At 34.2% G+C, this 14,609-nt stretch overlaps 1 protein-coding gene across 2 annotated transcripts in view; it reads right to left on the bottom strand.

Annotated features, from left to right (window-relative positions):
• Positions 1 to 14,609, bottom strand: part of LOC148954103 (metabotropic glutamate receptor 8-like) — a 437,295-nt gene that overhangs the window by 308,310 nt on the left and 114,376 nt on the right. For both annotated transcript variants that reach the window (XM_089085905.1, XM_089085904.1), the window contains exon 4: positions 9,779 to 9,958. In XM_089085905.1, the coding sequence (XP_088942031.1) occupies positions 9,779 to 9,958 (180 nt within the window). The remainder of the gene's footprint in view (positions 1 to 9,778; positions 9,959 to 14,609) is intronic.

Here is a 14,609-nt window from a genome sequence, read left to right as displayed (position 1 = left end):
AATTTTGGAAAATTTGGAGTTTGGGGGGAGGGGGATTTCAAAAACATCTCCCCATAATGTAAATTATCCTCTAAAGTAGATTCTGATATTTGTAACGATATATCGATTAGAACTTTAGAAATATTAAAAAAGGTTCAAAATTGGAATTTTGGAAAATTTTGAGTTTGGGGGGACGCGGGATGTCAAAAACATCTTCCCATAATATAAAGTATCCCCTGAAGTCGACTCTGATATTTGTAACGCTATATCTATTAGTGGTTTAGAAATATTTAAAAAAAAGTTTCTAAAGGAAAATTTTGGAAAATTTTGAGTTTGGGGGGAAGCGCGATTTCAAAAACATATGCCCATAATATAAATTATCCCCTAAAGTCGAGTCTGAAATTTGTAACGCTCTTTCTATTAGCACTTTAGAATTATTTAAAAAAGATTCTAAAGTAAAATTTTGGAAATTTTGAGTTTGGGGGGAAGGGGGATAAACATCTTCCCATAATATAAATTATCCCCTACAGTCGATTCTGATATTTGTAACGCTATATCTATTAGCACTTTAGAAATATTTAAAAAAAGTTCTAAAGCAAGATTTTGGAAAATTTGAGTTTGGGAGGAAGGGGGATTTCAAAAACATCTCCCCATAATATAAATTACCCCCCCTAAAGTCGATTCTGATATTTGTTGCGCTCTATGTCCTTTTTATACAAAACTTAAATTTCTTCCCAAGAAAATATTTTGAATACGATTTGGATGTATATAAATTCTAAGTTTAGTGTACTATTCTTTTAATTAACGATTTTAATAAAAACTTTATCTCTATTTTCAAAGTGTCTTGAATTAGACAAACACATGTGTTATTGATCTATGTGATAACACGAGCGTGCGAAGTGTGGTTCCAAAACCGACCTTTTTTGTAACACAAATGGTTCTATTTAAGCAGATACAGAAAGCGCATTTTAATATAGTGAATGGGGAAACTGACATTTTCGAAGGAAAAGAACTATTTCTAATGAATTAAACTCGTAAACAGAGGAGGGGAGAGGGGATTAGGTTTACATAATAGAAAAAGTGTGTATTTAACGTTTTCTAGCAACTATAATCATCATATTTTAGTTTGTGTTGTTGGGGGAGGGGGCTATGCCCCTGAATTTGAATTTACTAGTGGGGTGGTAAAATGATTTTATTTGGAAATAAAATTTAAAAATTTAGTAAACTGAACTTACATTGTAAACTGATGTATCCATAGCTTCAATGTCAATAATATTTAATGTATTATCCATGGTATGTTAAATCTATATGAAAATTTAGTCGTAAGGTATGAGCATTTATACAAAATCTCAAGGACGAATGTAAATTACTCCTTTTTATTTGTATCCAATCACCATTCGAGTTATCGTATATGGATTAACCTCTACTGTCTCTGATTGGCCCTAAAAATGGGTGTTGGTCCAAAAAAAAAACAGTCGGGTTGAAAACGTGGAGTTGAAGTAAACTTGTGTGGGGAATCCCCGCTTGTACTGCTCGCTTTTTTTTAATGTGCACGTGAAGCTACGCTGCACATTCTTGTACTGTTGATAACAATAACAAAAACCCAGTCTGGTTGTCTTATACAACCTTGACTATAGTTTCAAAACGCGTTTAATCACTTTATAGTTTTGCATACTTTTTGCAATGTGCATGTCAAACTGTAGTGCCTCAGGTGTAGGTTTCAAACCTTATACACAATCACGATGAACGAAGTTGCTAGACATGTTTTTTGTCTTCTTTTTTTCACTTTGTTTGGAAAGGTACCAAGGCAACATAAGGCAAGCAAATAGCATGTAGTTTCAAAACGTGTTTAATCACTTTATAGGTTTTGCTTGCTTTTTCTAAAATGTCCACGTGAAACTGTGTGAGGGAGTACTGACTCTCTTTGAAAAGGTGTAGAGTATTAAGCTAATAGTATGGTATTTTCTAGTGCGGTCAGCAAATCCATATTTAGCATACTACTGAAGTATTTAATAGATTTTAAGAAATTCATTCTTTGGTATTTTCATTTGAAAAACCCAGAAAAACAATAATTATAACGGAAATCACCATTGGTAACCGATATTATTATGAAATAGACACTGCCACAAAATATTGGCGTCGAAATGGTGCTGCACCACTTTATTGGAGTGGAAACCCTCTCTGGCGCAATATATTGCAACGGAGAGCCTCGCAGCTACCATTACTGTACCGTAATATAGAGTATGTTAATTCGCTATTATGGTATACCCTGTTCAAGGGTATGATAACATGATCGAACGGTCAGACGGCCACTCTGTAGGCCAAGGGTGCCCCACTTGAGTCACCACTAATATCTCTTTGGACGGTAAACGGACCCCCGGTTAATATACTAAATGCCGATATTTCTCGTAAAGTCTTTCCCTACCCTGCCTGGGTTCCTGGAAAAATAATCTCACACGGTTGTAGAAAATAGCTTATTAGCATTCTTCCAAATGTCACAAAATACATATCTATAAACACTCAAGACAGACTCCCTAAACGGAGTCTCAGTGTAGACTCTCAATAAAGACTAAAAACTAAATCACTGGCTCTATACAACGAACTTCGCGTAGGGGTGGACCTTAGATTGGCCCTGGCCAATCCGCTAAATTAAAGTTCAAATCCCTGGCTTCTTTTGAATAATATTATCTTTCAATGGCCCATGTCGGGAAGACAAAAATAGAATTTAGCTTGAAAGCTTATTTATTGCAAAACAACTACGTATAGCTGAGCAGCGAGACTTTAACTTGTCATTGAAAATTATACTATAGGCAAATCTAAGCAAATATAATTACAGAAGAAAAAACAGGTCATTTATCTGAAAAAGAAAAGAAACAGGGGTGAAAAGCCAGCAACAATTACCTCAGCCTAAATTTTGAAAATACCTTGCTTTGCATCTTCATTAAAATAAAAGATGCCATAAAATTCCAACCCCCTCTCTATTTTCTTGGTTTAGCACCCCTGTATTCATGCGTAAACTTTTTCGGAGAAACTATGACATAATTCTACTAATTCTTCACGCGCTCCATAATTCTTTCCTGCCAGCTGAGGCAACTTTTTTTTAAATTCACATAAACTGGTATGAAAAATATTATAAGTTCAACGGTGCCATTTGCACTTTGACAGAAACAAAATAGTTTGCATCGAATATTCTCAATGGCTGTTTCACTAAGTTTTATGTAACAATCAATTCCTGGGTCAAACAGTTCGTGATAATGAACTGTTAGTAAGAAGCAACTCGGCCAAATGGTAACCAAAACTCTAAAAAATGTCATTACAACTAATATACCCGAAGAATTTTTTTTCTGCTGCTTCCAAATATATAAAATTCGTTAAGTTTAATGTTACCCATCAAAAGCTACGAGCCCAACTGAATTTGCGTGATTTTCAAAAACGGGGAAACACACCCAGAAAGTTAAGGGAGCTTGATGAAAATCACACCATCAGATTAAGCATATCAGAGAACCCTACGGAAGGGTTTTCAAGCTCCTATTTACAAAAATGTGAAATTTTGTATTTTTTCCAGAAGAGAGATCACGGATGCGTGTTTATTTGTTTTTTTTTCAGCGGTGATCGTGTCGAGCGAATTGTCCTAGAAAATCGGGAGAGGGTTCATTCAAATGGAAATAAAAAGTTCTGGGGTCATTTTTTAGTGACCAAAAGATCGGTGGGCAACTAACCCCCCTTCCACACGTTTTCTTTCCACAAAGACATCTGAACAAAAAATTTTGAAATAACCATTTTGTTCAGCATAGTTAAAAGCTCCAATAACAGTTGGAATAAGTTTTTTTCATTTAATTACAAAAAAAAATCCATAACGGTTGACGAAAATACGTGTTTACAAAAAAAAAAAAAAAAAAAAAAAAAAAAAAAAAAAAAAACTGAGAATTCAAACAGTTTTAATGCAAGTATTATTTGTGTTTTGAATTTTTAAAATTTAATGAAAGGTAAGAACACCGTTTAAAACACATACTGCTCTCTGTAAGAGCAAGTGGCACCAAAGTATAAAGTAACGTTTGAAAGTGTTGGCCTTTTAATTTCATTTTAATTTTATGCAACCTTAATTTATACATTGGTGGTGACTTCTGTTAGTTTAATTCCTGTATGATAGATAGATAGATAGATCATGTATTTCAAAAGCCCAAGAGCCATATACACACAAAAATATATGAAAAACAAAGAAATCACAACAGAACAAATTACGAAACACACACTAACATGATACATAGCGAAAAATACCTTTTAGCAATTTATCGAGAAAATAAGTTTAATTCCATATAATTAAAAATAATTAATTGTAAAAACTTTTCCTTCTTTCTAATCCCTTCTCTATGTATGCACCAATACGAAATATTGTGGTTGGATTACTGCTTTGTAAAATTTTAGGAAGCAGCAAAACAATCCCATGTAAGTAATTTTTCCTTAAATCAGAGAGCACCGGGCACTTTCGGAGAAAATGGTCAAAATCTTCGTCCTCATCCCTACAAAGAGGACACACATACCGACCATCAGGATGTACTATCCCCCTGTCAAATACCTTTTGCCTGCTCTGGATTGGAAGGCAATTCGCCCTAAGCTGAATCGATCGACATAAGATCATAGCCGGTAAATTAAATTTAAAATAAATTTCCTCTCCAAAACTAGGTTTAACTTGATTATAACGATTCAATGTAGCAGAATTTAGAACCGGCCCTTCTCAATACTGAATTTCTTGACCCTCTAAGATAAATCGTACCTGGCTTACTAAATTTGTTGGTAGATCACGGGAACCAAGACCGTCATTCCATAAGTGAGGCATTCCCACTCTTTCTAGTAATGACCTAATTTGGGATGGTCACGACGTTTTCGAACCATAACTCAACATCTTATAATAAGCAGCTCTTACTAGTCTATTTTCATTACACCTAATGAGCTTCAACCAAAATCTAAGCATCACAATAGACCTACGTAGTTTTAACGAAAACAGGCCTTTATCACCTTTCAGAATCTGTGAATGAGTTGTCTGATGTAATTCAAACAGTCTTTTATAATACTGAAGCTGGAGGGACTCCAACTTCTGTGCCGCTTCTCCACCCCAAATCTCTGCTCCATATTCTATTACTGGTAAAATTTTAGTATTAAATATTCTTTTATGCATTTTTAGGTTTTTAATTCCCATTATCGTCGGATTTCTAAAAATTGCAGACATGGCCACTTTGCCTTAATTAGTTCATCAACATGACTCTTTAAACTTCCGTTTTCCTATAAAACAAATCCTAAATATTTTATTCTTTTACTTACTTTCAGTTCCTTATTATTAAATTTAAATCTACAATTATCTTCGCCACTTGTTTTCCTTTTTTTTAAATAACATCTTCACTCTTTTCAACATTCAGCCTTAATTTTTTCATCTGCAAATATTCTTCTATAAGACTCAAAAGCGTCTGCAGATCTTGTGGTGGGCTAGCCACCAAAGCAATATCATCTGCAAATAATAGTAGTGACAGTTTATGGGTCCCTAGACTAACTTTCGGAGCCCATCTATTCTCTAGAAAATCAACAACATCATTTATAAATTATTAAACAATTTAGAAGAAAGAGTGCTGCCTTGTTTTACTCCCAGCTTAATATTAAAAAGCCTCGAAAACCTGTTACCAACTAGCACGATTCCACTCACACAAATATACATACTCACTATCAACCTCACAAACAAATGAGGGCGATCAATTCTAAACAGGGCATCCTTCAATAGCTCTCTGTCGACACTGTTGAACGCCTTGTGGAGTCCAGAAATCCCACAAAAAGACAAGTTTTTCCCTTTCCATATTTATCAATTAATGCCTTTAAAATAAATATTGTATCTACCGTCCCGTACCCTGTCCTAAAACCTCCTTCTTCTTCATGTATTATATTATTTTTATTTAACCATTTAGAAAGCCTGGCATCTAGTATTTTCTCCATTACCTTACTTAAAGCAGGGACAAGCGCTATTAAACGAGAATTCATGTGCAACTTAGGGTTTCCTCTCTTAAAAAGCGGCATAAGCAATTATCTCTTCCACTCATTTGGCCATTGTTTTGAAGTTAACACCTTATTACAAAGAAAAACAATTATCGAAATAAAAATTGAAATAAAATTCTTAAATAACGTTATTGGTACACCATCAACAGCCGTAGCCGAACCTCCTTTTAAATTCTTGAATATAAACTTAATCTCATCATTACTCACTTCTGCTAATAAATCATAATCATGTTCCTTCATAGGATAAACAACCATATCTGGGGTATGTGCTACCTCTTGTATTTCTGCGCAATCAACTTCCAAGCTTTCCAGGTAATCAGGCCATGAATTGGCGTCTGGAGCCACCTGGGTATTTCTTTTTTCATTTCAAATATCATTCCTTATATAACCCCAAAACTTCTTAAAATCTTTATTTCTAAAATCATCTGCAATATTCAGTTTCTTCTTATTCTCAAACTCTTTTTTCCTTTTAATTAACCTTTTACAATCTCTTCTTTTAGCTTTATATTCGGCTAATCTTAAACCTTGATCTTCAGCTATATCACATAATTTTAAATGACTTAATAAAAATATGACCTTTTATTTCATTAAATTACATTCCTAATCAAAATATCGTTCATTTTTTTCTTTTTTTTCAGATTAAACGATAATTCAAAAATTTAAGCTATTTCATTTCAATCCATAATTATACAATTTATATCTTTTCCATCTTTTTCTAACGCTTTAAACTTTTTTTTTGCATGCAACTTCATAAACTCCCTTTTAAATGTTTCAAAATTATCGGTTAAATCATATCTAATTTGTTTTCCTAAGCCCTCTAATCTAAGCTCCCCATTACATAAGTTTCTAACTTAAAGACCATCATTCTGAAGCTTCCCAGTCTTCAGCTAATGCTTAATTGCTCTGTGGTCGGATCCAACTAAATCTAGTACATCCATATCAATTGATTCAGGTACAAATTTCGTATTAATCAGCGCATAATCTACAACACTTGGAGTTGGGCCCGAAAGGCAAGTAAACTCGCCCATTTATTTTTTTTCATCCTTATTACTTCGCGGTATTCTACAACAAATTGGGATCAAATCTCCTAAATCTGGGATTAATAAATCTTGAACCTCAACCTCAACATATGTATGTTCAAATTTTTAGTCATTTAAATTTTTATAATGCTGCCTAATTTTTGCAGAAAAAATTAAATTACTTATAGATTCGATTGCTATTTGCTAAATGTTTTTTGCATATGTTGCTAAAATGGATTTTTAAGTAACAGGTAAGTAGCCTCTGTGGTTTTCTTTGTTGTTTTGTTGATTTATTTGCTGCCCCCTCTTCCCTATTTATTGTGGCATTTGGAGAGAGTGCAGTTCGTGTTAAGTAGTTCGTTTTTGTTTCATAAACGACGTTGAAATTGAATTAAAAAGTGATCTGCCCTCTTTTGAAAGTACTAAAAAACTTTAGCGCAAAGAGCGAGGTATTAACGAGGGGGAGAACCCCCTCACATATGTAATAACTTCTGTTCGTTTTAAGTTTTAATATTGTTCCTTACTTTAAGTTGAAAAAACTTTTTTTCATTTAATTTCTGATCGTTTTTTAAATAATATTTGGATATCTGGCACCCCTTCATGGAAAATTTCCTTCCCCCATGGAAAATTCCTCCATGGAAAGATCCTCCAACGTACCCCCACCCTCCCCTGCCGACCACATCCTCCACCAGAAAACCTCCCCTGAAAACGTCTGTATACTCCGCAATAGCCAATACTAAATGTAAACAATGGACAAATTTCACAACTTGCAGCCCTTCCCCCGGAGACTGTGGGGGATTAAGTCATCCTCAAACACATAGTTATTACATTTTTCGACTATGCTGAACAAAAAACGCAAAATCTCAAAATTTTGATCGGGTGACTTTGGGAAAAAAGGAGCGTAGGAAGGGGTCTAGTTACCCTTCAACTTTTGGGTTCACTTAAAAAGTGCACAAGAACTTTTAATTTTCGTTCGAATAAGCCCTCTCGCGACATTCTAGGACCACTCGGGTCATACGATCACCCCTGAAATAAAAATAACAACAAACAAATTAACACGCATCCGTGATCTTTCTTCTGGCAAGTCATTTTTGCAGATAGGAGTTTGAAACCTCTCCTGTAGTGTTGTCTGATAAACTGAATCTAATGATGTGATTTTCATTAATCTTCTAGGACTTTTAGGGGGTATTTTCCCCCTTTTCATAAATGAGGCAAATTTTCTCAGGCTCGTAAGTTTTGATGGGTGAGATTAAACTTGATGAAACTTATATATCGGAAATCAGCATAAAAATGCAATTTATCAAATTGTCATTTTTTATAGTTTCAGTTGCTATTGAGCCGGGTCACTCCTTACTTACAGTTCGTTACCACGAAATGTTTGACGTATCCCACGAGTGGAATTATCTATTCTCCTTGATTGTTTTCACTATCATTAAGGTTCGAAGAAAAAGCTGATACAAATTTTTTGCCTGGGCAATGAGTTTTCATGCAGTAGGACAATGGTCGCAAAAGTGCTGGTTGTTACAAAACGATAAAAACTGTAAAGAAGAGAGAAACGAGGATAAAAACAGTCAGCGGAAAAAGCGCAGATTATAATGCAAATATTTTAATCGAGACCTCCGCTTGACTGTCCTCAGTGTAGAATAATAATAAAAAAGGTACTATCCCATTTTGCGGGTCTCTCTAAAAAGTCAAGTTTGGTTGATGCTAATGGAATAAAATAAAATAGGATGACTATATAATAGCTTAGAAACAAATTTGGGCTATATATTTTCACATTAGGGGGGGGGGGCAAAGCATTGCATATATTAAATACGTAACCTAACCTAACATAGATACCTTTTTCCCCATCTAAACTCCAAAAGAACAACACTTTAAATATATTAAAACCACGCTATACAATGTATTTCTCTACAGCAGTGTCTTGAATCATGTTATAAAAGTGAGTTTTCAACGCATCTCTCCCGTTTGATTGTAGCATCTCTTGTTTGACTTCTTTAGAGAGGCCCGCAAAATAAAATTGTACCCCCCCCCCCCAAAAAAAACCCCATAAGAATCCAAAGATAATATAAAAAAAAACTTAAAACAAACACAAACAATAAAATAAGAAGACCCTCTCGAAGAAACGGTGAAAAGATAACTGAATAAAAATACAATATTGAAGGCAATTCAATTCAATCATTCAATTTATGTAGAGCATTCTTAAAAGCCAATCGCATCCCAGGTAAGATATTATCACAGATCCTGTTTGGTAGCAAAATATGATTTTGATAATTCATATCAAAACAATCAGGATTAATAAGTTCATTATAAATGGAGCTTAGATAGGTTTCTCCAGTATCTCTATTGAGGGTAACCTTTTGGTGAATATGCTTGTTTTATTTCAACTGCCTCCCTGAAAACTTGCATGAGACCTTTAGATCTTTGAATTACCATTCCGTATTGTATTTCTATTCAGTTACCCTTTCACCGTTACTTCGGGAGGGTCTTCCTATTTTAGTTTTTGTTTTAAGTATTTTTCTGTGTTATCTTTCGATTTTTATCGGTATTTTTTTTATCATTCTGCACCGAGGACGGCCAAGCGGAGTTTTTGGCCGAAATATTTGCATTGTAATCTGCGTTTTTTCACTGGCTGTTTTTGTCCTCCTTTCTCTCTTCTTTACGGTTTTTATCATTTTGTCATGATTAGCCAGCATGGTCTCAGAAATTATTTATGTGCTGATGATTTCCATTCAACTTACTTTTTCTCCGTAATCACCTTCAACAGCTAATGTTGAAACATATTTCCATCCAAAGCTTTTAACAATATCAGCCATTGCTTGTGCTTGAAAGTTGTCTGGGGGAACTACGCGACTAAAATATTCGAATCGTGATTTATCTGAAAGTTCAGCGCTTGTAGAAGCATAACTTATCTGGGGAATCTGTAAAAAAAAATTCCATTGGTATAATGCTGTATGTTGAACTGGAAAATTTACTCTCAGTTTAGGGAAATGGGAGCATGGAAGATTATTGTCATCCCATTCAATGGGTAAATAGCAAGTCAGTGAATCGTTAAGTGCTGTCACGTTAGTTACTAGTTTCTATGGACTGGGGCTGGTAAAAATCGCTTTTGGTTGATGATATTTGTAAGAGTAAAGCTCGATTGAGTGAAAAACTAGACAAATACTAAGTAAAACTGAAAAACTATTATGAAATAAACTGGCCAAATTTGGTTTAATGACCCTGGGCTAGTATAATACACTAAAACGTGGAAATCCTTTATTGAAAACGAAATACACATTAAATGTTTTCAATTTATTACCTTTAATAAATAAAAAATTATTAAGAGCTTAAAGAATAGATATCAGTATATGTGTATTAAACTTTTAATCAACAAACATTTGTCTTATTTCAGTGAAGTGCAAGTTGTTTTCTGGTCTTCAAAAGGCATGGGATGTGACAGCCATACTCAGATTCATTTCAACCTGCTTTGAGTTTGATTCGGTTATTTATTGTGATTTCTGTTAGTTTTAGATTTCATTTATTTTTTATTGTGATTTGTGGTAGTTTTACGCTTGGAAGATTGTTTGACTTTATTTCTGCTCATTTTCTTGCTATTAGTATGTTGGAGAAAATTTTAAAATTTTTTTAAAAGCATACATCTCAAGTGGACCTGAAAAATAAACTTGAATATTAATATTAATTCCAAAAAAATTGTATCTATGTTCTTTGATAATCTGGATACACTTAGACTTCTTTGATTTATTTAAATTGTAAGAGCAGAAACAGTAATATAATAGCCCTGCAAGTTTCAACTTAATACCCTCAGTCATTCTTGGAATAATGCCGAGATGTCTTATTGGCAACCAGCATACATACAGCGCATTTTGATTTAGTTTTTAAGCATAATGGGCAAATTGCATTTGACATACCCAATATCCCTAGAGACATAGTTACTGGACTGTTCAACTATGCTGAACAAATGACTATCTCAAAATTTTGATTGGATGTATTTAGAAAATTAAGTGGCAAGGGAAGAGGGCTGCCTGCCGTCCAAGCACTTTTGACTCTTAAATAAGGCACTAGAACTTTAAATATACAATTATATTAGCTCCTTTAATAGTTTCTATGATATTGCTATCTATGATAGCGATTATGCCCTTTTGATAACCTGCTTGCACATAGTTTTTCGTTTAATTGAAACTCCACCTAAACGTTCCCTAAAAATTTCACCTTAATACCCTTAGCGTCATTAGTTACAGCAATTGTAGTAGTAATATTAATGATATTCACATAGTGCTTTTTGGCTAGTTAAAAATCCGCCACAATTCAGCTAAAAGGTTCAATTTAATAATATAAGCCGTTCTTGAGACATAAATGTGACAAAATTCATGGTTTTTCAAGTTACAATTTGAAAATACATGGTTTTTCAAGTTATAATTTGAAAATTCATGGTTTTACAAGTGATACTTACATCTGTTTTTTCATTCTCACTGAGAAAACCATAAACCACGTGGTTCTCGTGGGAGTAGCACCCCCCATTCTACTGTTTTCTTCAATATCCCCCTCACCACACGCTGAAAGAGTCAACTTAACAACATAAACTGTTCAAGAAGCATTACTGGTACGTCCATTTGACAACCTGCATGCGCATAGTATGTTTCGATTTTGCTCAATTCTGTTTCAATATTCCGCAAACTATTGCCCCCACTACTTGTTTCAATATTTCCCAATTCTTCACCTTCATAACTTTAGGTTTAGTAGCAGTAGTAGTAGCACCACTAGTAAAAGTAGTAGAGGTAGTAATAATAGCAGCAGTAGTAGTAGCCTAATCTTTAGTAGCAGGAGTAGTACTAACATTAGTAATTGTAGTAGCAGTAATAGTGGTAGCGCTATGAGTGGAAGCATTAGCATAAGGATTCAAACATTGTCTTTTGGATAGTTCAACATCCCCCACGGCAAGCCCTCTAAGGTTCAACTTCACACATCAAACCGCAACGCCTTTTTGACAACCTGTATACTGACGGTGTGTTGCGTTTCGGTTTACCTTTTCCCCTCAATATTCCCTGAAACTTTTACCTTCATATGCATATGAATAGTTGTAATAGTAGCCATAGTAATAGCATTAGTACTAGTAGTAATAGTAGTAGCATTAACAGTTATAGCACTAGTACTACTAGCAACATTGGAATTAACAAATTGCCTTTTGGTCAGTTGAACACCCCCTTATCAAGTCCTCAGAGTTTCAACTTAATAAAATTACCCCTTGCTACGACATTGCCAATATGCCCTGTTAATAACCTGAATGTTCGTATAATTCCTGAAATTTTCATCTTAATACTCTTAGGTAGTAGTTGCATTAGAAGTAATATTTCTATTATTATTATTATTAATATTAATAGTAGTAACAACAGCATCAATAGCAGTAGTAGCATTTGCATGTTGTCTTTTGGTAAGTTGAACATCCCCCTCATGATACCCCGGAAGTTTCATCTTAATACGGCAAGACCTCCAAAAAATATTGCTGATTAGTCCTTTTTACGCCCTTTTCATTTTAATACTCTTAGCCTTATAAGTAATTGCAATTGAAGTAGTAGTTGGAGTAGTTTAGTAGCAGTAGTAGTGGTAGTAGTAGTAGCAGTAAAAGTAACAGCGGTAGCAGCATTAGTAGTTGCATACACATATTATTTCTTGGTTAATTGATCTTCCCCTTTGATCATTCTCTGGAAGCTCCAACTTAATACCCAAATCCATTCTGAGATAATTCTATTTTACAATCTGCATTCACATACTGTAATTTGATTTAATTCAAATTTTTCCTTAATGTTCCGTCACATTTTCATCTTTATACGCTTAGCCTTAATAGCACTAGTATCAAAGTAGTAGCGGTAGTAGTAGGAGCAGTAGTAGCAGTAATAATGTTGTATTAGCAACAGTGGTAACAGTAGTAGCAACAGTATTAATAGTAGTAGTACGTTATAGATTTGTCTTTTTGGTCAGTTGAACATCCCCCTCATGATACCCCAGAAGTTTCTTCTTGATACGAAAAACGTTCCAAAAATATAGTTGATTAGCTCTTTTGATGTTAATTCATCTTAATACTCTTACCCTTACAAGGAGTTGCAATTTAAGTAGTAGTTAGAGTAGTTTGGTAGCATTTACCGTTTGGTCAATTGATCTTCCTCTTTAAGAATTCTTTGGAAGTTCCAGCTTAATACCCAACTCATTCTTGAGATACCCCATTTTGACAATCTGCATTCAAATAGTGTAATTTGATTTATTCCAAATTCACCCTCAATATTCTGTCGAATTTTCACCTTCATGCGCTTAGCCTTAATAGTACTAGTATTATAGTAGCAGTGTTCTTCTGGACACTGCTGCAAGAAACTGGGTGTTCTTCTTGGACTAGGGAACGATCTCTAAAAGTTTAGAGCCAATCAGACACTCAAGAGAAAACATGCCTGTTTGTTTGCATCCCAGCCTGTTTGCACAACTTACTGTCCTTTTCCCAGGGCTTTTGGGGTCAAGTCATCCCCAAAGCCATATGTACTGGATCTTTTGGCTATTCTCAGAAAAAATAAAAATCTGAAAATTAGGATAAGGTACCTTCGGAGGGGGGCTACGGAATGGCAAATAGCAAAAAAGATCTTAGAGAAGGATCCGTTACACTCCATTTATTTAGGCACTAAAACTTTCAATCAAATAAGCTTCCTTCAATGTTACTACATACGATATGGTTGGACAAAAACATAATAGATGGAAGACACATGGCCTTGTACAAAAAAAGAGATTAGAGGGTTGTTTCTGATGACTGGAAGGATTTTTATTCATATTTTTAAAATCAAAACCTTACCAATATCAAGTGAATCAAACAGTTCGTGCTAGCGAACTGTAAGTAACGAGCGACCTGGCTTAATACTGACCGAAACTCTACAAGACGGAATTTTGATACCGACAGATACATCAAAAGAATCGGCTTATTCTGTTGATTAATTTAAAAAACTTTTTCTACAAAATAAGTTTTTCAATGAAAAGTAAAAGAACTCCATTAAACAAAAAATGGGCAAAAATAAAATCAAATTATCTACCAAGCGTGAAACTACCACAAATCAGCATCGATAAATAAATGAAACCCAAAACGAACAGAAATTACAATAAATAACCGAGTCAAACTCAAAACAAGCAGAAATTAACATAAGTTGGGCGCAAAACCCCTATGCCTTCCCAAGGCCAGAACAAAATTTGCACTTTACTGAAAAAATACAGATGAATGTGCATTGTCAGTTTAATATACATATACTGATATTTAGTAATCAAAATGTTTAAATTATTTGATTTATTAAAGTTATAAAAGTAAAAACTTTAATATTTTTTTCAGTAAAGTGCAAATTTTGTTCTGACCTTGGGAAGGCATAGGGATTTTGCACCCAACGTACGTTAATTTCTGCTCGTTTTGAGTTTGACTCAGTTATTTATTGTAATTTCTGTTCGTTTTGGGTTTCATTTATTTATCGATGCTGATTTGTGGTAGTTTCACGCTTGGTAGATTATTCAATTTTATTTTTTCTCATTTTTTGTTTAATGAAGTTCTTT

The sequence above is a fragment of the Artemia sp. Qi Xiang Cuo genome, chromosome 3 (assembly GCF_049724085.1).
Source record: "Artemia sp. Qi Xiang Cuo chromosome 3, ASM4972408v1, whole genome shotgun sequence".
Classification (NCBI taxonomy): domain Eukaryota; kingdom Metazoa; phylum Arthropoda; class Branchiopoda; order Anostraca; family Artemiidae; genus Artemia; species Artemia sp. Qi Xiang Cuo.
This window is presented reverse-complemented; position numbering and strand designations above follow the sequence as displayed.